This window comes from Centruroides vittatus, unplaced genomic scaffold, assembly GCF_030686945.1.
Source record: "Centruroides vittatus isolate TY-2023 unplaced genomic scaffold, ASM3068694v2 contig_1042, whole genome shotgun sequence".
Classification (NCBI taxonomy): domain Eukaryota; kingdom Metazoa; phylum Arthropoda; class Arachnida; order Scorpiones; family Buthidae; genus Centruroides; species Centruroides vittatus.
In genome coordinates, this window is record NW_027120674.1 from 708,023 (window position 1) to 735,578 (window position 27,556).

Consider the following 27,556-nt stretch of genomic DNA (forward strand, 5'->3'; position numbering starts at 1 on the left):
AGTGTTGACTTCAAGCATTTTTCTTCGGCAGAATTTTTTGGGAGGAATCTCCAATAGGAGGGTTAAGTTCTGCACCACACCAGCAATCTAGGGTCCGCAGATATCGCACCAAATTTAAATTTCGATATTCTTACTACAGTAATAAAAGATTGGTTTGGGAGCCAGCAATTGCCCTTTTTGCCCATAGGATAACGCACCATCGTCTAATCCGATGTGAATCATTCTGTAGGCTCTATCTGAATTCCTATTTATGGATTAGACGATCATGCTTGTTTTTTGGATATGAGTGCGCGTGTGTGTGTATATATATATATATATATATATATATATATCATATATTGATTTTACAAATGTATTTAATCAATTTTCAGTGTAGTCTTGATGGAGAACATGTCATCAGAGAGTCGCGAAGCTTTCGTCAAAGAATATATAACGAACAATCAAATGTTTCGAAAAATAAAGAATGCAAAAGCATTAATAGATAAAAATTACTATACTGCCAGGCAAACAATAGAGGCAACTGTAGAAGAGGTTGAATCAAATGTATTACGTAATTTAGAAATAATTTTTAAAAGTAAACTAGAATTTTTAAAAAACTTGGGAAAGAAATTCGAAAATTTTTCGAGTCCGGAAGATGCTGCTGAAACGTCTGAATCCGGAGATATTTCTGCAATACATTTTGATTTCGATAGCGAAATTGAATGTTGTGCTGAATTAGAGTTCAAAGCAGAAAACCCATCGGATGCTAAATATTATTTCGGTTATATTAAATGCTTTCCACCTAAACCAGAAGACTTCAGTTTGGTAATTGTACAAGAAGAATTCGACATTGGAAAAGAATTTACTGTTTGCGCTAAAAGCGAAAAAGATTGGTGTCCTTCTCTAATATCTTCGCTTTTCGGATTTATGAAAGATGAAAGTGGAAGAGAAAAGCTGGCTGAAATTGTTGATAAACAAGATGGTTCCTATATTTTCTCCTTCCGCTTGGATAAATATTCCAAATACTTCATAGAAATAATGCTCTATGGTCGTCCTATCAAAAATAGCCCTGTTGCTATAGATATAAAAGCAAACGAAAACAAGTTAAGAAATAAAAATTTGACAAATATAGAAGACAAGAATTCTATACAATCCTCTCTATCTTGTTTGGGTGATGTAAATAAACGTGATAGAAATCTAAATGAAGATGAATCGTTGAAAATTTTTATTGAGCAGAAAAGTCAATGCTCTCCACTTAAAGAAGAAAAACCGGCTTCTGACAGTACGCTTTATAGTGATAAAATAGAAAAGAATGAAAATAAAGATGCCAAATACAATTACGAAGATTGGTTTGAAGATTGGTTCGGTACCAATGAAAATTATAAAGGAAATGAAATATTGTTGCATGACGAAAAACCAGAGAATGACAGTAAGGAAGCATATTTAAATATCTAAAATAAATCTATTTAAATTAAAAAAAAAACATTTAAAATATTTTTCATGATTCCGAAACCGTGTAGAAAAACTACAAATATGGCTTCTTGTTAATTTTATGGTTTGTTTATATTTCTTTACAGGAATAATTCCTTCAGTTAATGCTCATTTGCTTGCAATTATATCCGAAAGCAGTGGTGTAAATCTAAACTTTCCTTTTGGAATAGAAGTGAATTGCAATAATGACATTATTATATGTGATACAGGACATAATTTAGTATGGATTTTGGATGAATATGGGAAACCTAAAACTTCATTTCAACAAGCGAAAGGAGGTAAATCATTAAATAAATTTTGTTAAATGAAAAGAAAATTTGTAATTAATTAATTTTTAAATAGGAGTCATGTTCAAAAAACCGTCATCAGTTTCTACTACTGTAGATGGCAATATTGTTATTAGAGACGATAATGGTCTTTATTTGTTTAATCATAATGGAAATTATATAAGAAGTTTTCAAGACGAATTACTTAAGAAACCATTTGGTAAATCTCGTTAAAATTCATTTATTAATATAGAAGTAACACAACACTAACGAATAGAATTCTGAAAATTATAAACTATTTATTTTAAATATTTAGGGCTTGCTGTAACGGAGAGTAAGCAAGTTATAACATTGGACGAAACTACGAATAATTTGTTAGTTTTTAATGAAAGCGGTAAATTGGAATGTAGTAATGTTTTTGAACCATTGATCGGTAAACCAAGAAATTCGAAATGTCTTTATATGGTTTCCTATTTCGACGAAGTTGCCCTATCCGATTTTGGTATGTGAAAAAGGAAAAGTTAATTATTTTAATGAATGATCTAAATTTAAACAGTTTTTATTATTAGGTACGAGTCAAATCTACAAAACTACATTAGATGGTAAATTAATTAAAACGTTCGGTAGCTACGGAAGATCTCCAGGGAGTATGATTCGACCGTCTGGTATTGCTTTAGATCCATATGGTAGTATGCTTATAGCAGAGACCGGGAATGACCGCATTCAGGTAAAATATTTAATAAATTATTCTATGGAAACTTTACATTCAATAAATTTAAATAAAATTCGTTTTTAGGTTTTTGATTGGGAAGGAGATTTCTTAGGCATTGTCACATTATCTCATCCAATTTATAAACCATTCGACATGGCATTAACTAAATACGGGCGCTTACATGTTCTCAATACTTTTGATCACTGTTTAGCTGTTTATCATCTGGAAACGGATACGTTTTAATTTTATAATTTCACATATGCATCATTATACAGTTCTCTTAGTTAAAATGTTTAAATGAATAATTACAATTTTTTAATGTATTCCTTAAATTGTTTACTTAATCTTTGTATAAATTATTAATAATAATGTTTAGTTTATTAAGTAGCATATAGTGATATTTCATGATAGGTTTCTTAGTATTTTTTTATTTTATTAATAACATATTACTTAACAAATGTATCATAAAAAGTATTGTTTAAAACTGTTAAATCTATATAAATTTTGTACCGTTTTGTCAATTAAAAGAAAATATTAAACTTTATTCTTCAGTTTTTCAATTTTACTAATTTTCAAGCTTTAATTTATTACATTTATAAACTTTAAATGTTATAAGTTACATCAGTTAATAGTTAACAAATATAATTAGTACTATTAAACGTCTTTAATAATTTTTACATATTACAAACTAACTTAAATTAAAAATTTCTCTAATTCTTTATTAAAAATTTGTCATTTAAAAACTAAAAATACGTGAAATCTAGCGAAATTTATATTTATTTGTTTTCTTTTTATAGTGCAAAATTGTATTGTCATTTCGGTTTAGTTTGCTGTAATTTATTCGAAATATTGTTTTGTATATCTTATTCTAGTTTTTCTGCAATGTATTGTCATTTTAACAATATTGTAAACTGTCTCATGATACACATTAACCTCTATTCTCGTGGCGTGGAGTATTTTAGAAATCTTTTATCTCCATTACGGAATTTTTCTCACGTATCTCCTTAATGAGAGCGTGCATAGCCTTAGGGAACTCGTACCATACTCTAAAAACCACTTATCTATCCTACATCCATAAGATTCTTGGTTGCATAAAAAAAAAAAAAAAAAAAAAAAAAAGAAGATTATCAGGTGACTCCCAAAAGTTTCCTGGAGGTCGGTGATCCAAGTTTGATTTAAATTGAAAATTAATTATAATAATTGTCGTAAAGAAAATACGGACGAGAAGTTTTTAGTGTGATGGAAGAATATATTCTTGTATATTTTAAAGTCAAATGTTTTATAAAATTTATCAAAAAATTACGAGAAAATTTAGTAGATAAATATACAATAATTCGTAAAAATTATTGATAAACTTTATATACATGCGTATCTATCAATTACTATAAAACATTTTAAAGAATAGAACTTTTAGTTACATCGACTATCTTCAGTAAAGGATCATCAGATTTTATAATTAAAATTTACACTTATCAAATAAAAAATTAACACTGAATTCTTACAGATTTTTTATTTATTTATCTATCTAAATTATCAATTGAATTTTATTGTTTCAATTTAAAAATGACGCTGTTAATATTTACAAACAATACTACTAAACATAAAATTCGTAATGTCTGCTTTCAAATAAAATTATTTTGTGATATTTATAAAAATTAAATGAAAATTTGAGAATTAAACTTTTTATTCAATACAAAATTTGCCTTTATTTACAACAAAAATTAAGTGTTAAATCGAATGCAGTTAATGGAAAAGTGTTCAACCTTGTACATGGCCATTGCCATCGTAGAAACGAATAAATTTAAATGCTGGCTAGCAAGTTTAGCTATACAATAAAATAATTATAAAAACAATTCCATTTTATAATAGACGTAATGCAAAATTTATATCAGTTTCACACAAAAGAAGTGTCAGCTTTGCCAGATAAAATTGCTTCATTATATCGAAGCAATTTTATCTTACTAAACTGATCTTTCTAATTATTTAACGCCAAGTAACATAATGTTTTTAATGTTTCGGAAGGATTACATTTAACAATAAGAATGCACTATTATGCTCAACACTAGATTTTTAAATCACTGTTTCTGAATATTTCCACATAGACCTATTCTTAAAACAGGGGAATTATTTAAAAGGAATAGGTTTACATGAAAGTGAAGTTTTGTGGAAAAAAATGATGTCATTGTAATATTTCTTTCTCATACATAAAGATTAGATCATATATTTTTTAAAATTTAAGACCTATGTCACAAAAGGCTATTTTTTCATACACGATTCTGTGTGTAAGACGTACTATCTTGTGTACAAAAAAATTCTTTTATGACTGATTTTGGCATTTTCATGATTTTAAATTACAATAAAACAATTAAGAATTACGATAAGTTTCTAAATAATTTATAAAATATGTTTTTTTTTTCTTTTTTTAAGCAGATACAATGTTTTACATGAAAGCATACATGAATATATTTAGTTGACAAGACCAGTTTAAATAACCATTCTGCTTATTACGGTACAGTGTAATTTGTACAAATAATAGTAAGTTGTTGTTATTGTTTCTTATTCTTTTTTAAAATAGAATACATTAGCTAACATACTGTAAATAACAATGATCTCAGGGATGCGTTTGACCTTATTCGACCCCGTCTCTCAAGGTATCTGACCCTGAATGCAACCATACAGAAATGTGTCAGGGACAAGCGTGATTCGCAACTTCACATTCCTGATAAGCAAAGCGTGTTTCATACTGGGATAGGTAACGTTGTCAGTTATTATTCCACAGAATTGATGGAGGAATGTCGTGAAGCAGATGCTAATAATGATGCTTAATATTGGCGCCAGTTGTTAAAACGAGAACACGTTTCACTTTTAATTATTAAAAATGTATATTTAAATATAAGAAGTTCATTTAGAATTAATTTCTTTCCATTTTACAGAAATGAATATTTACGAGAAGGTAAATAATTTACGATATTTATGTAATTCCACGTGTAGTGTTCTTTATTATCTAATTTCTAACAATACAAATTTAATTCAAGTTTGTCCTGATTCATAAACTTTCCATTTAAATATGGCCTACTAATGTTGTAAATAAGAGTCAAACCTTTATATAAACTTTCGATCTCGAAGGTCAAGGTGAGATTGTTCCTCATCCAGACGGAAATATGCGTGGGTACAGTGACGTCACCTGAGGGAATAAATAAGAGAAAGTGCAGATGTCGCTAGTAGACTCATTCCCCTATCAACATGAAGTTCGTCTGCTGCTACTTACTGTTTGTAACTTCTTTCCAAGGAACTCTTACCACTTGGGATACTCACGGTAAATAATCTCTTATTTAAATATTTAATATATATTTATCTTTTAAATTTTATTCTGAACAATTATTTATATTAAAGAAATGAGTGTTCAAAATTTTTTTAAATAATTATTATTTATGGTAATAATTAAAAGCATTAAATTATTAATAAAAGGTTGATTAAACAATTGAACTTTCATTTATCAAATATAATTTTAAATAAATTATTTTCTAGTAAAATGCAATAGTAATAATTCTAAATTTAATTCTAATAGTAGCAATGAATAAATTTTTTAACAGAAATAACTTAACTTTATATTATAATATAGTATAATTTATATTATTTACATTAAATACAATTTATTTAATAATAGAGTTTATAAATAATATATCTTGTTTATATTATTATACACATTCATTATAGAATCTTATATGAATTTTTTAAAATGCAACATTACATATTTTATGTAGAAAATTCTTTACGCTTATTTAATTAAAATAATTCTTTCGTGTGGACTTTATAATCAGTATTATTAAATATAGATAATGTTAAAAAATGATTCTCCAGTCAGCGAATCTAGGGATGTTCAATTATAAAAATAGTTCTGCAAGATCGCTTCATTTGCCCTGTTCAAATGCACACCGCCATCATTTATAAAATTAATTATGCTTAATTCTTCTTTTCCCCTATTTTGAATAATTATTTCAGGATAAATTTGAATTTAACTCAATTATTTTTCTGCCTCAAGCTGTACAAGACAACATTGATTAGACTCAAAATTAATATTTAAAAAAAACAATTGTTATAAATTTCTTAGTTTCTGTACATTAGTTTATTAAATATACTTATTACTATTAAACTTTTAAATACATTTTATAACAAAACGATTAAATGGATGAAAAAGGTATAGAAATAAGGTTTAATAATAACTATGTATATGTTTCCAGAATGAATAATATTCATTAATAATATTTCATTTTCTTTTTATTTATTTATAATAAAATAAATAGATAAATACTGAAAACACAATATCTGTGAAAGATTTTGGTGATAAACGATATAAAAGGTAAACATTTTGGAAAGTACAAACCCAAATTTAAAAAATCCAGTAACGAGTTGCTTAACTTTCTCGGCGACATTTAAAACTGCATCTGTGGCGCCATCTGTTATCATTTTTATTATTAAAAACGTTTATATTTTAATCATTATAAAATTGCAAAATACTTAATTTTTACGGCAGGGATGGGTTTTATAAAATATTGTAAATGCTGACAACTAGTACAATCATCATTAAGTCCGACCCTACCCGGAAATATACACTACTCCTTTATCTCTCCACCAAGTCAACCTTTAACCACCAAAATTTAATAGTATCAATCCCCTAATACACAAATATCTCTGCAAAATTTCATAAATTTTTGACAAAAAGCGCAGAAGTTATTAAGCTTTCAAGAGGGTGAACAAAATCCCAAATTGCAGTCCCAAAAAAGAATAATTAATGACGTAAAAGTTCTTATTGATTTTTTCTACTTATTTATTGGAATTTTTACTTTTCTTTACATTTATTAAATTCATATAATTTAATCAGCTTATGATACAAGAACATTTCTCCATTGCAATTTGTGAAGAATGGCGACGAGTAAATAAAACGAAAATCGACTTTAATTTGAAATTTATTTATTTATTTTTTCTAATTATAGCGAATTATAAAACCTATTATCTTGCCTTCAACTCATTTTAAAAAGTTGTGTTACGTAAAGAGGTTTTCTAGGATTTTAATTCGTGGAGACCTCTTTACGTAATTCGTAAATGAAACTACATCGAGGAAATCCGATTACGTAGCCTACATAGAAATCCATTAGTGACTAAGAGTAAATGTCCGTATCAAAATCATTTATAATTCACAAATAAATTATTAGATAGATTACTTTATACGTAAAATTGAGATTTTCCATGATATTTTGTAATTGTATTTATACGAAATACGTATTCTTACGTTCCATTCTAATGTATTTACTTCTTATTACAGTCTGGCCAAAGGGAATAAGATTTTTCCCTTTGTTATAGGGAAAAATCTTTTTACTAAACATGTGAAATATTTAATAATTTAAAATTTGATTAGAAGCTATTAGTAATATTTTAGCAACGTGGATCGATCACGAAATCTTGTGTAAAAAGTCTTACATCAAACAGGATTCGTGATAACTTTCGGATATTTTAAATCAAAATCAAATTAAAGCCTATTAGGATTTCCCTGGTTTAAACAAAATGACATCTAGAAAACGTGAGGAGAAAAAATAAAAAATAATCTTATTTTCTTAGAAATTTTCTACATCGAAACTAAAGTTGCGTCATTAGTAAAGACAATGAAAATCATAAATCATATTAATTAAAGTTAAATTATTTTATTTTGAAGCCAGTAAAATCGCACAAATTTATATATTTTTTCATTTTTATTTTATACAGATTATGGATACGATAAAGGACTTGCTGAGGTAATTTGTCTTTCCATTCTTCTATTCCAAGATATCCTTTCCATTACCATTGAAGAGAAGAAGGAATCTTTATGTTTATAAAGTTTTAATCTTTAAATTAAATTTAATACTTCATAAACTTCTTATATATATATATATTTTTTTTCTTTGAAGAACCCTGTTCATCCTGCGATTCCTGAAAATAATTATTCGCCCACCATGAACAATTACTATGAATTTCTCACGAATCTCGGACTACATAATTTGTGCTCTTTCTTACGTTCTGCTGAAATGGATGATTACATATTAAGTTTGGGCAAGTAATTTTAACGTTATTAAATAACTAAATTAAAGTAAATATATTTAAATAATGAAAAATATATATTCGAGTATAAATTCGAACTTTTTGTCATTTTATTTATTGTTATATTCAAAATATATTGCAGTTATATTAAGATTAAAACAAGGTGTCAAGTAAGCCAGGGTCTATAAGAGTTTCTCGTATTAGAGGGAACATCTGTATCTTTCATGACAGGGAAACCGTATCATTGACTACGGTAGAACGAATTCAAGTGATTTTGATGGTGGGACCCTTAAATTTGGCGATTAGCTTACTAACACGCGATTGGTCCGAGTTCTGGATGGACCCTATTGAATTCTCTGGTTACTTCTCGGCGACTGCGGGTCCCCCATCTAGATCATTTGAATTCGTTCCTCCGTAGTCAGTGACATGATTTCCATGTAATGAAAGAAACGGTAACAAGAGAAACTCCTATGGGTCCAGGCTTATGGAACAACCTGTAGTAATCAATAAATCTTGTTTTGAAAACAATAAAAGTGAAATATTTGCATCGAGTGAAGAAAAAAATTTCTGTAGTGTATCAGATTTAAAAAATAATAATTTCAAGAAGAGTGTATGAATACCAATTAAATAAATGAAAATTTACTTTGAGTATTATAATTTGATCACTATTTAACATACATTAATTTTGAAGTTGGCCTATTTTAAGTTCCTATCATTTTGAACAATATTTGATCATTTTTAATTGAGTAGAATGGGATGATAGGATAAAGCAATGGAACATCTGAAGAAAATTTGGAAAACTCCACGTGGTCAGCGTGTTGGTCAGGAACTAACCCGTGATCAGCTGATGTTCGGTAGTTTTAAGTAAAAATTTCACCATATTTCGCGTAAAACAGAACATACGTGCGTTTATTTTAATCTTTCAATGATAATTAATTGTTTGATAATGTAAATTTTTAATACACTTCCTTCATTTAGTATAGTGTTACTAATATAACATGCATTCTTCCGGTTCAAATCGTTTACGATTTATGTTTTCCATTGGGCATTAATTGACTGTGAGATTAAAAATCAATTCTAAGCCAATCGTTTAGAATCAAGGCCGTGTGAGCATGGGGAATTTCGAGAATTTAACCCCCCATTTGGGAAGAATTAAAAACTCAAATAAAAAAGTAATACAAAAAAGTCAATATTATATAAATGAATTAACTGCCTTACGAAAAATAATGTGTTTTTTAAGCCCATCCTTTTAAAAATTCTGCTCCGGGCCAGTTTAGAATAGGTTTTTTAATCGAATATTAACTGCGAGGGTTCTCTGTACCTCAAGATTACCTGTCAATTTAATCACGTCTTCCTCCCATTATACTGTAAATATGATTCTGCTGTTTGCTTTCTTTCCTGGTGTAGCAATTTTAATGGTCAGCAGTGTATAAAAATACACACTACATTGTTTATTTAAATTTAAAGTTTAAAAAGAATTTTAAGAAATAATGTACATTATCAATGTTTTTACTTGCGGTTTTGTGGAGTTAATGGATTTGGCAAGTAAGCGGCTCGGTTTTTAATTCGTATTTTATTTTAAATATCAAATATTGTATTTTAATGATTTTGTGGGTTTTATGGGTCCTCCCTAATCATAAAACCAATAATTTTAAAATCTTGTATTTATTTTTCAATCATTTATTTTATACATTGTTTGTTCTAGTTTTAATTATTTTTAAATATATTTTGTCAATGTTTAATTTTACTTTCCTGTATGTATATAATATATGGAATGTTAATGCATGTATATACTGTATTTTTAAAATTTTAATTTATTTAATGCCGTCTGTCTATAATTTGTATATTATTATTTTTGATAAATTTTCTAATGTTAACTTTTAAATACATGGTAGCAACAATTAATGGGATGTTCAGGGCTTTGTAACGAAACACGTATTGGATGAAAGTTAACCAAATTTGGTTTAAATACTGTGGAACAGGTATTCACAGCGGATCTCAACTGATCTGAATTGATTTGCCTCATTATTAGCGTTATTCTTTGTTTCAAAGTCCTTGATACACCAGGTTTTTTTTAAATGTCCCGCAACCAAAAGCCACGAAAGATGAGATCCGTCAAACGACGTGAAAAATTTATGACTAATTATTTTGTTTTTCATGGATTGTTGTAATATTCTCTGGACCAGCAGGCTAAAGTGTGATGTGGTGCTCACCCAGCATGAATATGGTAGAATCGAGACATTTTCGCTGCTATAGTTGAGTAGTTTGACGTGATATCTAACAGTAGTAACGGAACAAGTCATTGGTTATGTTAAGCAACACACCAAAAAACGGTGCAGTGAATCTACACCACTCTGTTACTTTCGATGAGTATTTGCTGAAACATACAAGACTTATTTGTACTCCAAATGCGGTAATTGTGTACGTTGATACTGCCGTTTGGATAAAAATGTATCTCGTCACTTAACATATCCTTCGACGATTATGTAGAGGTCGTAATCTATTTCCATTTGAGGTAAGAATGTCAGAACAAATTGCATTCGAGTTTTCGCATCATCATGAAGTAATTCGTGAGTACAGACCATCTTGTAAGACAAAAACTTCAGCATTCGATGCAAGATTTTCCACACATTTACTTAGGGTATATACGGTTGCCTGGATATTATCCAGCATAATTGGAATCTTGTGCATTAGTCATTCTTTGTTCTACAACGGCAGTTGCAACTTTAAGTTGTTGAGGAATAATTTGTTTGCGCCCTCGTCTTGATAATTAGTGTTAAAGATTTGATTTTACGATTTGAAAATATTGATTTTCTAAAATTTGTTACTGTCATTTGTGTTTTTCCCCTTATCATTTATTGCTGGAAGTAGGCATTAGTGTTATCGCCTTTTTGTTAGGGAAGCTTAACTAGCAAAGCACATTCCGGTAAGATGAGCATGTCACTTTTATCAAAATAACGCGAATTATTTTCCGTTTTCCTGGTATCTAACAAGTCGTCAGTAAAAAGTGCGAGATTATGCAATTTTCACATTCTTCCAGCGCTACATTTTTCCTGATGGCGAAATTATGTACTAAGATTTTTTTCTTGATGAATCTAAATCCAATAGTACAAATTGTACTTAAACGGAATTTTGTTGAATTTGTCCATCGGATGTTTTACTAAAGAGTCTTGAATATTTTTTCTTTAATTGTGGCCACCCTGTGTATTGCTGGTTTAATCATTTCTTTGGGAATTTTAAGTGTACATAAAAATAAGGCTATTTTGGAATGTTAAATAATAATAGAATGTCTAATGAATTTTTCATTTTAATTCACGATTTATAAATATATTAAATCATTTGTTTACGCACTGTTTTAGGTCACTTTACAACATCATATTTTTATTTATTTCGTTTGTTTCAGTTTTAAGTGTCTTGAAAGATTTTTTGTTAATTTCCATTGTTCATTTTACTAAATTATCAATGTTGGACCATAATGCATAAAATCATTTACCGATCGGTTAAATTGCATAATTGATGTATGACGTAATTTATCAACAATTTCGAGTACGTATACACGTGTACTGATGACGTGACATTACGTAATAAGGAAAGGCGTTGGTAAGTTTTGAAGATACTTGGAAATAATGACAGAAATTGCAACCAATATGGCGAACGAGCAAACGGAAAAAATTCTAGGTTTGCCTTCCGCGTATGTTAAACTTTATTTTTATTGTTTTATTTTGTTTTATGTTAATATATTTTGTCTGTATTCTAAACACTACAGCATATGACAACAAAATTAAGTTTAATTTTAAAATATACGATACGAATTCCATCAAAATTTGAATAAAAATACCAGCTGAAATTAAATATTTAGAAAAATTTCGTCGTGCAACAAAGTTAACATTTAATTTACTAGTACAACGAAGTCAAATTTGGAAATACTTTGGTCTTATACGGTATTAGTCCATTTCATTTATTCATCATTTTAGTTTCTCAAAATATTAATAATATAAACAAAGATAAAAGATACTTCGTAAATATAAAATTATGTATGACATAAGGATTCCCATTCTTTTAAAATTTAAAATAGAATTTGTGTACTTTAACTTTTCTTGGTAATATAGTTCAATGACATGTCTTCGTCTCCCCCTCTTTATAAATGTATTGGCAACATTCAAGAATTTAAGAAAAATAATTCGAGTATAATTTATTGCCATGTAACAGCATAATATATATCTGTTCTTTAGTAGGTAAGATTTACAGCCTCTATTTGTCGGAATAAAGTAATAAATAAAGGTCGTTTAACTGTTCAGAATAAAATATAAATAAAAGAATATTATATATTAATGTTAGAATAATGTAACGGCAAGGTATATAAATTTTACAATTTGCTTTAAGCAAAGATTCAAACATTCTATTTTTGATATTTCTGAAATGTAATAAATAATCGTCATGTTAAATCGAACATTAATATATTTTTAATTGCTAGCATATTTTTTCTGGTTTTTAAAATATATTACTATATACCTATTATTATTATTGTATGTATTTAAATTTATGATTTAAATTCGGTATAATTACTTGAAATTCTTTTTAAATGAATAATACAATAATTATTTTAACAGACTTATTTTTTTATGATTAGATACGTTTACTCTGTTCGCACCAATCGACAGTGCCTTTGATTTCTTACCAGAAAATTTACTACAAGAACTACGAAGTAACCGACAGAAATTAGAAGAATTTCTTCTTAATCACATGATAAATGGGCATTTAATATTAAATAACATAGAAAATGATCAGATGATTCGTACTTTAAATAATACCTTTTTGAGATTTAATTCATATTACGGAGGTGACGTAAGTATTTATTATTAATGTATATCATATGCTAATAAGAGAGAATTCCATTTTACGTTAAGATTCCAACACCAGATTTAATTATATTTATCATTTTATAAATTCTAGAAATATTTTGAAAGTAATGAGATTGGTGGAATCACGTAAAGAAATTCTAACCACACGTGAAACTTTCTGTACAAGTTTTTTACATCGTATATACCGTACTTTAAAATTATCTATTATTGTTATTATTACTTATAATTTTGTCTATCAATTTAATGTGTGGACCTTTAATGAAGATCGACAATTTTTTTTTGACCTTCCGCTCTATTGGCATTAACAGGGATTTTTCTTATGCCATCTTGGGTTTGGCCAGGTCCACAATGGGAGTGAATGGTTGATGAGAGACGGGATCTGATGCACTCGAGGCAAATTGCCGATGAAAAATTTCTAGGATATTCTGTTCGGATTTTATCTCCATAACGGTAGGCTGATGCCATTATTTCAATCACCCGACCATCAAATTTATCTATAATTCTCGTAATTTCCGTGTTCCTTAATGGAACAAATCAACGCAAGTGATGGCAACAATAGGAATGAATGTGCGCTATAAACATTCGCAGAAGTAAACCATCATAAAATTGGAGGTTTATAACGTTATACTTAGTCGTGAAGTTATATGATGTAATGTTACAATAGTATTTTATTAAAATCTGAAAAAAATTCAAAAAACAAAAAAATCAGATCTGGAATTATGAGATTTGGATCTATTGCCATAAAGCTATAAAGCTATTACGATTGTCAGTGTGTTTGCTAGCAGTTTTTCCTGGAATGCTTTATAAATCAATAATTGTAGGATTGAGTATTTAATTAATAAATGAAATAGATGCATTACGCAATTTTTTTGTTTCTAAAATGTAAAAAAAAAACAGTCCCAGAAACCAGGATTCAATAATAATAGCATCACAAAAATACAGTTGAATCGGTTTTTAAAAATAGATTTGAAAATGTTGGATCTGTGAATTTTATCAGAAAGAGTATATTTTTATTGACAGACTTAGTATTACATAAAACTCCCGATTATCCGTGCATTTTCAAAATATTAGAATTGCTGTAAAATGAGAAAGTATCATTCTCAACTGTCAATTCGAAGGGACGTAGGTGAGTCATTAGTCCTGGAATATTATTTTGCAGTAGGCAAAGTTGGCGCTATAAATAGCAGATTTAAATAAATATATATCCTATTAGTTTTAGAATTAAAATACCATAATTTGGAAAAAATGTAAGAACTAAACATACAAATTTAAAGTTTTAAATTTAAAATTCAACAGGATATTTTTGAAAATAGAAGAAATCCGCACTTTATTGACTAAATATACAGTACATTTCAGTTTATGAAACTTGGGACTCATACTTGTATTATAATAGAGTTAGCTGTACATATATTGTTATTCATTTGAAATCTCTGAATAGTTTTTTATATAATTTAGAGGTCTATTTTGGATTTCCGTGCGTGCACGGTTTAACACGGACAATCGAGTGTTCGGTATACTTTAAACAAATAATTGATTTATCAGAAAGTCAATCTCATTACTTTGAGGATGCTCACAAGTTACTTGTATTTTCTCAACAATAAATTACTCGTTCCTATCGAATTTTTCAGGAAACAATGAACATTTTTATTTTGTAATACTGAAACTGTTTTAAATATTCGTTAAAATTTAATATAAAAGAACTTTATCGTGTAATTCTATTATTTTTAAATAACAATAAATACAGTATAGGGTGTTCCGCTCGAAAGTACCCAATTTGATTTGACTATAAAAAATTAACGACTAAAAATATGAATTAACTGAAGATTTTATAAAACCCACCAATAAGTAATTTCATGTCCTGTTTCACAGTGGCAATGACTACGATGATTTTCTTCCGAAGATCCTGAAGATCTCTAATTGAACTTGCGTAAATCATGTTTCACGTAGCTTCACAGAATGAAATCTAAGGGGTAAAGATCGGGAGATTTGATGGGCATGATCTATGCTTTCTCGTGTGGCGAAGCCATGTCTGGACAACAATGCTCACGATTCGAGTTCTGCTCCATCTGCAATACGAAAAGAATTCTATAAAATTTAATCAGTTTTTTCACAAGATGCCACTTGTTGTATTTATGTATCTTAAACCATTCATTTTATATGGCAAATTAAAATCGGGTACTTTCAAGCATAACACCCTGTATTTCATAATTTATGCATAAATCCAATAGGCTAATTTAGTCATCTAAAAATATTAATATTTAATAATAAGTAACTAACAAAACTATTCGATTTTTAAAATTTTAATAGGTAAAAACAGTTTCAGGAGCTCAAGTTATTAATGCTGAAAATAATGGCGCTATGTTGGTGTACATTATAGATAGAACATTAGGACGAACAACAGATCAAAATATTATCGATTACTTAAGTAAAAATCATATGAAATTTTACGAATTGTTGCAGTTAACAAATTTTATTCAAAATATTGCTGGTATTGTGAAAACTTTTAGATATTAAAAAAATTATTTCGATATTATTTTATTTTTTTAAATAAATATTTTAACTTTTAGAAGGAACATACACAATATTTGCTCCTTCTGATGAATCATTTTTCAGTCTTCCTACTTTGGCTCTAAACCTATTAAATCATAACCAAACATTATTACAAGGTAAGTTCTCTTATTTATATAATATTAAAAATTTGATAATTATAAATCTCTCGTTTATTTAATTTATTTTAGATGTTTTACAAAACCATATAATAGAGAGCACTATTTATACTCCTGCTCTGACAAAAGGTTCTGTTCTTACGACTGTAGGTGGAAATGCTTTAACTATTTCTACTCGTCGAGGTTATTATATTGCTTATATTTATTCTAAATACGTTAATGTTGATTTACTTAATCTTAAAACGTCTAAACGTCCTTCATAAATTTGTTTTATTTTAGGTATAATACTTGTCAATGGTGTGTCGATTGTAAAACCCGACATCCAAGTTACTAATGGTGTTGTTCACGTTATCAATCGTCTGATTTTACCTAAAGTATTTTTAGAACTTTGTCGATGTATGCCAATGAATTCAGATACATCGCTTAGAGGGAGACAAAGAGAATTATCAGTGTCAACACCCGAGCGCGACAGACATTCAGTTGTTGTAATTTCTCCTCGAGGATCTCATCTCCCACGATCCTCAGTTATTATCATTAAGCCTTCTAATTCCAGACCATCAGAATTCGGATCTAGGATCAATTCTACGTCAGGAATTCATTATATTTTTTCAACTACTACTCCCGTATCTTCGCAACGAACTAGTAAAACTGTGCTCCAAGTTCTCGAAACTCCAATTGTGATTGCGGGTCGTCATCCAGCGAAATTTACCATAGTTACAAATTTATTAAGAAAAGCTGGCTTGATGGAGGTACTTTCTCAAACAAGTAAGTTTTTTTTACAAAGTATTCTTTTCATAATATTTATCTTTAATTATACTTAATCAGTAAGGAAGTATATATAAATTTTAATATTACGAAATTTAATTTATTGATTTTGTCATTTAATATTGTCGAATAATTGAAAAAAAATTTCAATCTTACTTTCCTGGCTGTCGTGTATAAGAGGGAAAGTATGGTGATCGGTCAAAAAATGACCCCCCCAATCTTTTTTCATTTTTGGACTTAGGACACCTTTGAAACATCGATAAATGAGAAATGCAAAAAAATTCAGGGGTAATTTCTGTATGCGTGGATAATGTATCGGTATGTACATACGCGTTTTGTGTGTTGAGCACCAAGGCAAGTTAGCCGTTATGGGGCTCCTAATGCCTAATGCCTGAAGTCGTGGAGGCAGTTATTCTGTACACAACTATATGTTTGTAATTTGTATTCATTGATGTTATACAATTGGCTCTCGGGTGGCACACTGTAGTCTCATATTTCACACTTTCCTGTCATTCTTTTCTTTTCTTCTATTCTTCTAACTTCTGCTATAACCCTTCATATTTCTTTTTCCAAGGCTATACCTATTGGTGGAGGCCTTCTAATCCTTTGGTAAATGTAAATGTAAAAATGTTTGTGTGGATGTTAGCGTGTGTGGAGGGACACGACTTTGTTCACACTGTTTTGAAGCTTAATAACTCCTGTGGCTTTTGTCGAAAATTTCTGAAATTTTTCAGGTAGGTTTGTGTGTTAGGGGTGTTGAATCTATTAAATTTAGGAGGTTAAAGGTCGAGGGGGTGGAGAGATAATGGGGATCGTATGTATCTCGGACGTAATGACGATTTTACTCATTATTAGCATTCACAATTTTTTATAAAACTCATTCCTACCCTGAAAATTAAGCTTTTTGTCATTTTGTAATAGTTAAAAATATAAACAGTTTTTAAAAGTAAAATATCATAACGGATTGCGCCACCAAAATTTTAAATATTGCCGGAAAAGTTAAGCAACTCGTTGCTGATTTATTTTAATAATATTTTATTAAAGTTAATATAAATCTAAATAAAATTTCAAATCTGTTCTTCTCGTCATCTAAATTTTAAATTAATTATCATTTGCAGATCCATTAACAACACTTTTACCAACGGACGAAGCTTTTGAAAAACTTCCCGAAAACAAATTGCAACAAATGCAAAATGACGTGCAATTATTGAAGAAAGTTCTTTTATGTCACATGGTTGCTAGAAATATTCCAGTCAACGATTTACAAAATAATTATCGCTTACAAACGTATAACGGTGTTCCTGTTGTTGTAAATGTATTAAAAAGGAGAAAGGTAGAGTAAATATATATACTTAATTAAATATTGCTGTATAATTTAAGTTCGTATTAATGTAAATTTATATCTTAATAGATGATATTGATAAATGGTGCACAAGTATTAGCTACGTCTCGGGTGATCAATGGATTCGTTTATATAATTAATAGGATCTTCTATCCTCTACCGGCTCCAAATATATTAAATGATTTGAAAAAACGACCGGAAGTTACTAGATTTTTAGACCTCGTTCGGCAGGCGAATTTAGAAAATTTACTTTCAGGTAGGTTATTTTATATAATTTTTACATGTCAGTTGTAATAATTAATTAATATAAGCATATTTATGTTATAAACCTAAATATAATTGTAAACATAGAAAATAACAACAAAATTATGATAAATTTCACACAACGTTATTAATCGCTATTGTTTTTAACAAGATATTGTGTGTTCATTTTCTTTACCGTGTTACAAAAACTTTCACAGAAAAAAAAAATACGAAGTTTTTATCATTTTTACTTTTCCTGTTCTGTTATACATAACAGGAAAAGTATGACAATCGGTCAAAAATTACCCTCCCTTCCAAAATTTTTACAGTTTTGGACTCAGAGGACCGAGAAACGTCGAGAAATGCAAAAAATTCGGGGGTTTTTTTCTGTGTGTATGGATGTTTGTGTGTTGGGGCAGGATTTTGTTCACCCTCTTTGAATTTTAATTATTGGGACAAATTATTTATTCCAACCATTACCTTTTTAAATACAGTACTTTTCTCAAATTCGATATGATTGGTCTTGACGAATAATGTATGATGTATACATGTTTAAAAACAAATTAAAATAACACATACAAGTCTAACGTTTATATTCTCGATACAAATCCATTAGTAACATAAATTATAATAAAAAATTTTAATATATTTTTTAAAAATTGAAGAAAAAAAGTTTGTATTGGTCGTGGTTTTCGAGATTGGGGTCTCCCACTCATCACTATAGTGCAATCACACGTTATTGCGGTTGTTATTATGTAAATACATCACAAAGTAAGGAGTTATAAGTATGTCAGACAATCGTTTCTGTACTTTTTACTCTATATATATATAGAGAAATACACTAACCAATAATATAGATTTTTAATATATCGAGAGTAATATGACATCACTAATGACATTTTTAGTTTGAGGTAATTGGAATTCGTCATATTCGTTGTATCAACACTCAAGACCTGGATAGAAAAAAAAAATTGCATGCATGTACAGTAAGAAAGAATGAAAAATATGAAGAACAAATTAAGAGATCAATAGCAAATTTATTAAAAACACAGCTGCCAGCAAACACACAAAGGTTTAATCGAAAAGGTCGAAATAAGATAAGCTTAATGAATATTTTATTTGACAACTTATAACGAATGTCATTGTTTTTCCTGCTTGAAAAGGGCGAAAATATTTTTGAAATAAATTTACAAAGAAGAAAGAAGCCAATGACATTTGGTATAAGAAACTTTCTACATCAAAATGAATTAAATGGTTTTTAGTAGAAACGTATTACGTGGTTGCTTTCACTTCTATCCATTACGAGCATGCTCGACTCACAGCGACTGGATGGTATAATGAAGGGTGAAGATGTTGTCTCTGTCAATTTATCACGAGTACACCGTGTTACCCATGATAAATTGTAAGAAAGAAGCGAATATTCATCTTTAACGACAGTAAGATGACACTGTACTTTATTGCATTGCTGTCAAATAGACTTAAGAAAAATTAGAACAAAGAACTTTTTTCCCCTGCATTTATTCTGTTTTATGAATTTAAAATATATTCTGCAGAATATGGCTTTTTCAGAAAATGTAGGATATAAATGGAAAACTGTATTGTTATTTACAGTTGTTGTGATGTTACTTTAAATATAGATTTTAATTAATTAATTATGAAATTATTTTATTTTTAGGAATTAATGTAGCAACTGTATTCGTTCCCACAAATAAAGCATTTCAGAATATTCCGGAAGAAGTCTTAAAAGAAATCTTTAAAGATACTTATTCATTACAAGGTTTGTTATTAAGTATTTTGATAGTAATATTAAAGTATTTTTACTTTTTTTTAATATACTTTTTGTAAAAGTTTTGCCTTTGTTAAAAGGTAATTTGAATGGTTTTATATTTTCAAAATAAGCAAAAACTAATTTTATTTTGAATTTGATACCTTCATACACTGTGCAAACGTTAATTAGTTGTCTTTATTTTAAGAAATTGATTCAAATGCTTGTTTTAGAATTTATAAAAATGATAAAAACAAATGTTCTATTTATTTTATACATCTACATTATACTTTTTTAGTTGGAAATTTGTTTAGGATTAATTCTGTTTTTATAAAACTTCTAAAATTGCATTCATTCGACAGTGTATTTAAAGCTATCGTTTTACAAAGAAAAAAAGCGATATTTTTTGGAAAATATTATTAGTTTTTAGTTATCACAGAATAATTTTATGTAATTTATTGATTGTTTTTCAGAGTTGATTTTACGTCACGTTGTGTCTGGAATTCATTATAGCATAGAATTCGATTCTGACTCTAATCTCGAATCTCGTTTGGGCGAAGCTCTAAATTTTGTAAAAACTCCAGGTAAATATTTATAGCAATTAAAAATAAAATTAATAATTAAAGAATATTATTATTAAAAGTTTTATTTTATATTATTTTTCTAGAGGGAATTTATGTCAATGGCGTTCGGATTATTCAGCCGGACATAACTTCGGGAAATGGTGTTATCCATCTGCTTGATTCAGTTATATCAAAACAAGATGTAACTTATGGTAATTAAATGAGCTTAATTATTTTTACAATAATTTTCCTCTTACTTTATGAAGATATAGGCCCTGTTATAATTGATTAGAATACACTTTCTACTTATTCAATTGAAGTGGAAATTCAGTAATTTGAACTTTATAGCCTGAGATGTATTTAAACTTCTGCGAAATCCTTACCAAAATTTAACTTTATATATAATTAAAATGTTTTCAGGATTATGTGAAAGAAGGGGAAAAGTTGAACGATATATTAATTTAATAAAAACGTAATTCTTTATAATTTAATTAGAAAAATTCAATAAGCAAAATCTAAAAGCAATTCATTAAATGATTTTTATATAAGAATAATAGGAGCGAATATATGTATTTTAGTTTAATATAACAATTCGTGTAAATATATTTTATTTATTAAATTAATATTATAATCACTACTGACAGGATTAAATAAATGTACTTGAATCAGAAGAATCAATATACATTATTATTATTAGTATTAATAATCGTTGAAGTTGGCTGTATCCAGCATTTTCAGTGATACAAAATTGAAAAAACATCTGTCAAATTAACTACATTAAACAATAGTTATTATTTTTTGGTGAAAATATATATAATTATTCTTTAAATATATATTATTATTATTATTATTTCTCGAGCTATGGGCTAATTTCAAAGAAATTTCATTCAAAAAAAATTTATGTGCTATTTTTAAATTAATAACAATTACTAGTATAGGAAGTGGTTAAATATAAACAAATAAAAATATACTTATGTTTAATATACATTTAAAAAATGCTAATTTAAATGAATTAGGTATGATATTTCTTCTTATATTTTATTTCATAAATGAAACCAAACGTTAAATTCAAACCATTTCTTAAAAAGTTTTCCTTGCTTTAACATCTGGGATAAGCATTTTAATTCGTGGAATATATTTCAAAAAAATTTCGTGAAGTGAAGCAGCCTATAACATTAGTGAGAAAGAAGTAAGGTCATACGGGAAACTTTATTATATGAAAATATTCTACTTACTGAAATTTAAAATGACTATTTAAAAAATAAAATAGAATATGCATTTAGTGGCACTAATTTACAACGTCAACCTTAAGTTATATTATTATAGATCGATAGATAAAGATGATGATAATTTCATTCCTTTTTATAAATAGTCTTATTACCTCTAAATGATAATATAATAAAATTAATTTTATTTATGAGTTTGAATTATATTCTATTTCTCATTTTGACTTTTAAATTAAGTAATTTGTATATTTTATTTCAAGTTTACTAAGACAGGACCCAAGCATTTTTTATCTTTAAAATTTTTTTTATAGTTCATAATTTTATTTTAATTGTTTATTCGTTATTGAAATGTTATAATTGGGGCTAGAATAATATAAATTTGTTGTTTTTAAGTGACAGTTATAAATAATAATATTATGTAAGATTATTTCCTGATTCAATAAAAGATCTAAAAACTTGCTAAAGCCAGAACTCCACGGGTCTATTTTGTTTTTCCGTGTCTCACAGGTTTTTCGCCATTGACAGGACGTAGTATTACCACTTTTCTGTTCTTTTCTATTACTTATACAAATTCCTCAAAAATGTTTCTTTATACTTTTATGGAATTGAGTGAAAAATATTTTTTTTTTTTTTTTTTTACCATTTACGCGTGTTACCATTTGTTAGAGATGTGCGTATATTGTAAAAATTTTACATATAAATAAGTGGGCATAGTTGAGTTTTTAATAAAACAATCGAACATTAGTGAGCCTCAATCAGGACAGTCCTTAATGCAATGGGTCTCAGACAGACAAATGGAAGTACTTTGTATAATGGAATAAATCGATCTTAATTCTTGTCACTTAAAACAATACATTTATATTATTCTAGCCTCAATTATAACATTTCAAATGCTCACAGGTTCCAGCTTTCTCTGATAGTTGGAACCTATGAGCATTTGTTACCCACTTTGTTCAGAGAACATTTGTAATCGTTTTCCTAAAAAAACTATTTGATCTTTCCATCTCTGGAAGGTTTCCGCCTTACTCAGGTTTTACTATAGTACTGTATAAATTAATTCTTATTTTATGAGTGTATTATATATTGTAGATAAAATTTTATTAGGTCCTATCGACGAATCAAAGTTTGAAACCACGACCTCTCCCTCCACGACCTTATCTTCAACAATTTCAGAGACTGAAGTAACAACCATCCCCTCTTCCACTGATTTCACAGAACGTTACAGTAGTCCAACATCTGTTATAACTACTTTAGCTGCTGATACTACTACTACTGAAGAAACTACTACTACGCCTGTAGAAACTACTAGTGCGTCTGAAGAAACTACTACTGTTTTATTATCAACTGAAACTACTGAAAGTAGCTCAGTGAGTACGACCGACTTGCCTACAACTACATTGCCATCAATTTTAGATGCCACTATGGGTCAAGGAATCGATGAGTTCATCGGTTTACTCAATCAATCTGGATATTTAGATAGTTTTCAAGATGGCAGTACGTATAATTTGAATATAAAACTTTTTCGTTTTATAAATTGTGAGTTTAGAAATAATTATTATAGCAAAATACATTGTAAATTTTATGAAATTACTTATATGACTTTGTAATTTCTTAAATTCCGTGCCTTCATTAAAAAAAACAAGACAATTGGAAAATGATTTAATTTTTTACTATTTTACATCTTAGCTGATAAAGAAATTTTAAAAAATCCAATAGAATTTTACTCATTTTAATTTCAGATGAATATACAATATTTGTTCCCACCGACGAAGCCTTTAATTCTCTTCCTCCAACGCTTCGATCTACTCTGAAGAAGCAGCCAAAGAAATTGCAAAAGACATTAAAGCATCACATTGTTCCTTCTATAGTCGATCCGGATCACATTCCCAATGATGCGACATTGCCTACTTTGTTACCTAATAAAAATATTCGTATTAATAAATACGAAGATGTGAGTAGTTACGCTTTATCTTTGTTCTCTCGAGATTACTTTTGTACATATTTTGATTTTTTCAGTTTTTCTATATTTTTTTAATTGAAAATCGATCTTATTTTCTGTAAGATAATTTCCCTTAAAAATGAATTTTTTCTGTCTTAATTGTCAACAAAATAATACATTATAAAGAATAACGTATTAACCTTAGAGATGTCATGACTTCGAATCACGATTTGGGTCATCACTATTTCATTATCATTTTAAAGTACTTAACTGAAAGTCGAGTCATGATTTCAATGTTTCAAAATTTCAATTTAAAATCACGTGGAGTTGAGAAATAATTTATAGTTTTAAATTACTTGCAAGTCTAACCTATAACTTAAGTATATTATTTTCAGGCAACTACTGCATCTGGTGCGAAAATAGTTAAACCACCTATTCGAGTAGGAAATGTCAAAATCGTGCCTGTCAATCAAGTATTGGTTCCTCCTGTAGGAAATATGCACCGAACTGTTACCAAATCACCTCTTATGAAACAGTTTTCTAAGTTGATAGAAATCTCCGGTCTTGAAGACGAGATCAAACGTAAATACTTTTTGATTTCGTCTACGTATGTTTTAATTTAACGTATTTTATACAATTGTATTATTTATAGAAGGAGGACCGTATACTTTATTTGCCCCTTCTAAGAAAGCTTTTAAGAAAATGTCTTCCGAAGAATACAATCGCTTAATTACCGATCCTAACTTGGCAAAGGGTATATATATATATATATTATTAATCGAGATTATTTTAAGTAATTTTAAATAACATTTGGCATATTAATTATTATTAAACTGTGTTTCCGTTAGAATTTGTTCTTCGACATTTAGTAAGAGGCACTCACTATACTAATGGAATTAAAGATGGATCTACTCTTACTTCTGAAAATGGCCATGAATTGAAGCTTATGAATAAGCCAGGTATATCTATATTTTTATATTTCATTTTTAATATGTCTAATAATAAATGCAAGTTAAAATGTATTTTTAAAAAAATTACAAATTCACTCCCTTTTATTATTCAATAATTATTAAATAAGTTTTTAATTGTTTAATAAATGATGCACAAAAATATGTTTTATAATCATAAAATGTGGAAATGACAAATTACGTGAGTTTACTATAGTGGAAAAACAATTATTCGAACTCGATGGGACCAGGAGTCTTTTGGATAATTCGTTTATTTTATTTTATTATTATTTTTTTTTTGTTTTGGATACATCAAACACTATGCATTTGAAGTTTAATTGTCTTTAATGCAATTACTACATTTGAAAGTAAATTAATTTACTCAAAATTTAAAGTAATGTTACATATGTGACCTAGTTTCGCGGCGCTGTAATCGACAGTTGATGTAATGATCATCAATTACGCGGACAGTTTGATCTCTGTATTATATTCTATAGTATTTACAGTACAACGGTTCATATTTTTTATTTTTATTTTTAACCTTTTCGGATAATCGAGTTTGTACTGTATTGGTAATTGAAACTTTAACATTTCAAACTTATTCACTACAAGAGCTTTACCTTATTCTGTTCTACATGACCCGTTCTTGACCTCATTTATTCCGAAAGGTATCTTAATGAAGACAATAATGGGCGGAAAGTCTTCGAAGTGTACATTACGTTGTTTCATAATTTTACATTATTTTTTTCCAGATTGCCTCGGTGTCAATGGGGTTAACTTTAGTTTTTCTGACATCAATACAACAAACGGAGTCATTCATGTCATCGATGACGTATTATAATCTTTCGACCGCATCATTGGATTTCATTACTATTCATTCATCACAAATTCATTTTTAAAAGAAATGGCCCAGCCATGCCAATAGTGATATTATGTGGTACTCTATACAATCTTTATTAAGATTATTTTTATATTTTATTTAAAATCATGTACAAAATAAAATTGAATTAACACAAGATAAGTTTTACGTAATGAATGATTTCATTTGCAATTATTAATTGTTTTTAGTTTACCGTTTAATTCTATCCCGGTTATCTAACACATCGACAACGTTTTATCAATATACAGTATAATTATTATTGTTACAATTTGTTACGAACAATAATTAACAAAAACGGGCGAAAAAAATCAAATTACTGTACTACTATGCCAAGGATTCACAGCGTAACGCCGACTTAAGTATGACATATATCGAGAACGTTCTGTATTTAATAATAATAGATGAAATTTAATCCATTAATTTAGTGTCTTAGATCAGGAGTCACGGTAGTGACTCCACGGCAAGTAAAAACTTCACTGACTGATAACATATACAGGAATCAGAGTTGCCAATTTTCGGGGGTCGATTTTTCCGCCCCCAAACACATAGTAATTTCACGTGTCGTTCGAAGAAAAATTCGTTTCTTCTTGTCCATTTTTGATGGGCAAATGCAACGCTTCTTCTATTTCCCACAGTTATTAACTCCTTATTACCCTCTTAGAAGGATTTTAACTTTAATGTTGTGGTTCATAACACGACAAAAAACTCAAAATGTGCTTTTTTATTGTAAATATTTTCACAAGTTGAAACCAAAGTTTTCACAAACAAACTATAAGTAAATAGCAATTATTTATTGCGACATCGTCACAATGCCGGGCTGCAATTTTTAATTTATTTCGTTTAAAATATATGCTCTCCACCTCAAATTAGTAGTGGCTTGCCCCTGTACATCATACTTTTTCTTTAACAACAGAGTCGTGCCGGTCATCTATTAACTGCTTTGGGGAGGGGGAGTTTTGAATTGAAAAAAACGTGACTTTCGGTTTGCATCGGAAGTTCATATATAGTTAATTGGGGCCTCCTGTTCCTAAGGTTTCTATATCTGGTCTTGGATATCATCTAACTCCGTTCTCGAGATTAAGACAGACGGACAGAGGACAGTGGGAATTTAGAGGTCTCAAATTAAGAATTTAGGGGAGAGATCCTTTAAAAAGCCGAAATTCAAGGAGAAAGAATGGCGGCTTCTCCCCGGCTCGGTCTGTTTTCCTCCGTGTCGGTTTCCCGTTGTCTCGGACTTCATTTTCGTTCGGCCGTATTATAAAGGGTTTTCGGTATTTTTATTAATATTAACTTTATCCAGTTCGATGTTGCATTAATACGCGAAACTAGCAACCCCGACGGCGACCGAGGAATCACTCCGAAAAGCGAAATAATATTGGGCGAAATAAATCGAAATCCTAAGAATTTGATTTATTTCATCCGATGGCCGAAAATGGACGAAAAAGATATTTATCAAACGAATTTCGGACAATTTTCGAAGATGGTCGAGCCTCGAGACGTAGAATTTAAAAAGATCGTCTTTTATCTCTCCACGGTGGACATTCTGCACCACGTAAATGCAGAAGATAATTTATTTATCTAATTCCGAACACATGAAAATGATTGAAGCAAAATTAGAAAAAAAATGTATAAATTAATTTAAAAAAAATAAAACTGATAAATAAAAAATATCCCTAGTTGGTCGTTGCTGTACGGTATCGAGTACACCCTCGGCTGCTCACTTGGCAACGACCAACTAGGGATAGAGAAAGAATACATCGGGGTTACGACGAGAAACCTAAGTAAAAGACTTAAGGAACACAGATGTGATGTGACGAAAAGTAAATGCACAACAACGT

The 27,556-nt window shown here is 28.7% G+C and overlaps 2 protein-coding genes across 2 annotated transcripts; both read left to right on the plus strand.

Annotated features, from left to right (window-relative positions):
- The first annotated feature begins 369 nt into the window (after nucleotides 1-369).
- On the plus strand, nucleotides 370-2,698 carry LOC136969903 (tripartite motif-containing protein 3-like). Its single transcript, XM_067264216.1, has 6 exons — nucleotides 370-1,408; nucleotides 1,557-1,748; nucleotides 1,813-1,956; nucleotides 2,053-2,238; nucleotides 2,306-2,463; nucleotides 2,533-2,698. The coding sequence occupies exons 1-6, from the start codon at nucleotides 382-384 to the stop codon at nucleotides 2,689-2,691; spliced, it is 1,866 nt and encodes a 621-aa protein (XP_067120317.1). The 5' UTR covers nucleotides 370-381; the 3' UTR covers nucleotides 2,692-2,698.
- A 2,849-nt stretch (nucleotides 2,699-5,547) lies between these two features.
- On the plus strand, nucleotides 5,548-25,853 carry LOC136969914 (transforming growth factor-beta-induced protein ig-h3-like). Its single transcript, XM_067264227.1, has 19 exons — nucleotides 5,548-5,764; nucleotides 8,209-8,237; nucleotides 8,391-8,532; nucleotides 13,151-13,365; nucleotides 15,690-15,870; nucleotides 15,950-16,048; nucleotides 16,121-16,231; nucleotides 16,328-16,813; nucleotides 17,932-18,146; nucleotides 18,225-18,411; nucleotides 20,074-20,175; nucleotides 20,637-20,747; nucleotides 20,831-20,938; nucleotides 23,057-23,446; nucleotides 23,692-23,903; nucleotides 24,287-24,473; nucleotides 24,544-24,645; nucleotides 24,740-24,850; nucleotides 25,591-25,853. Exons 1-19 carry the CDS (start codon nucleotides 5,692-5,694, stop codon nucleotides 25,677-25,679), a joined length of 3,150 nt encoding a protein of 1,049 aa, XP_067120328.1. The 5' UTR covers nucleotides 5,548-5,691; the 3' UTR covers nucleotides 25,680-25,853.
- The last annotated feature ends 1,703 nt before the right edge of the window (nucleotides 25,854-27,556 follow it).

Excerpts from the sequence above, each read along its gene's own strand:
- LOC136969914 (XM_067264227.1), top strand. The coding sequence starts at position 5,692 with ATGAAGTTCGTCTGCTGCTACTTACTGTTTGTAACTTCTTTCCAAGGA. Across the intron at positions 8,533-13,150 it reads TGATTACATATTAAGTTTGG|ATACGTTTACTCTGTTCGCA; the intron begins GCAAGTAATTTT and ends TTTTATGATTAG. Across the intron at positions 16,814-17,931 it reads GGAGGTACTTTCTCAAACAA|ATCCATTAACAACACTTTTA; the intron begins GTAAGTTTTTTT and ends TATCATTTGCAG.
- LOC136969903 (XM_067264216.1), top strand. The coding sequence starts at position 382 with ATGGAGAACATGTCATCAGAGAGTCGCGAAGCTTTCGTCAAAGAATAT. Across the intron at positions 2,239-2,305 it reads AGTTGCCCTATCCGATTTTG|GTACGAGTCAAATCTACAAA; the intron begins GTATGTGAAAAA and ends TTTTATTATTAG. Across the intron at positions 2,464-2,532 it reads CCGGGAATGACCGCATTCAG|GTTTTTGATTGGGAAGGAGA; the intron begins GTAAAATATTTA and ends ATTCGTTTTTAG.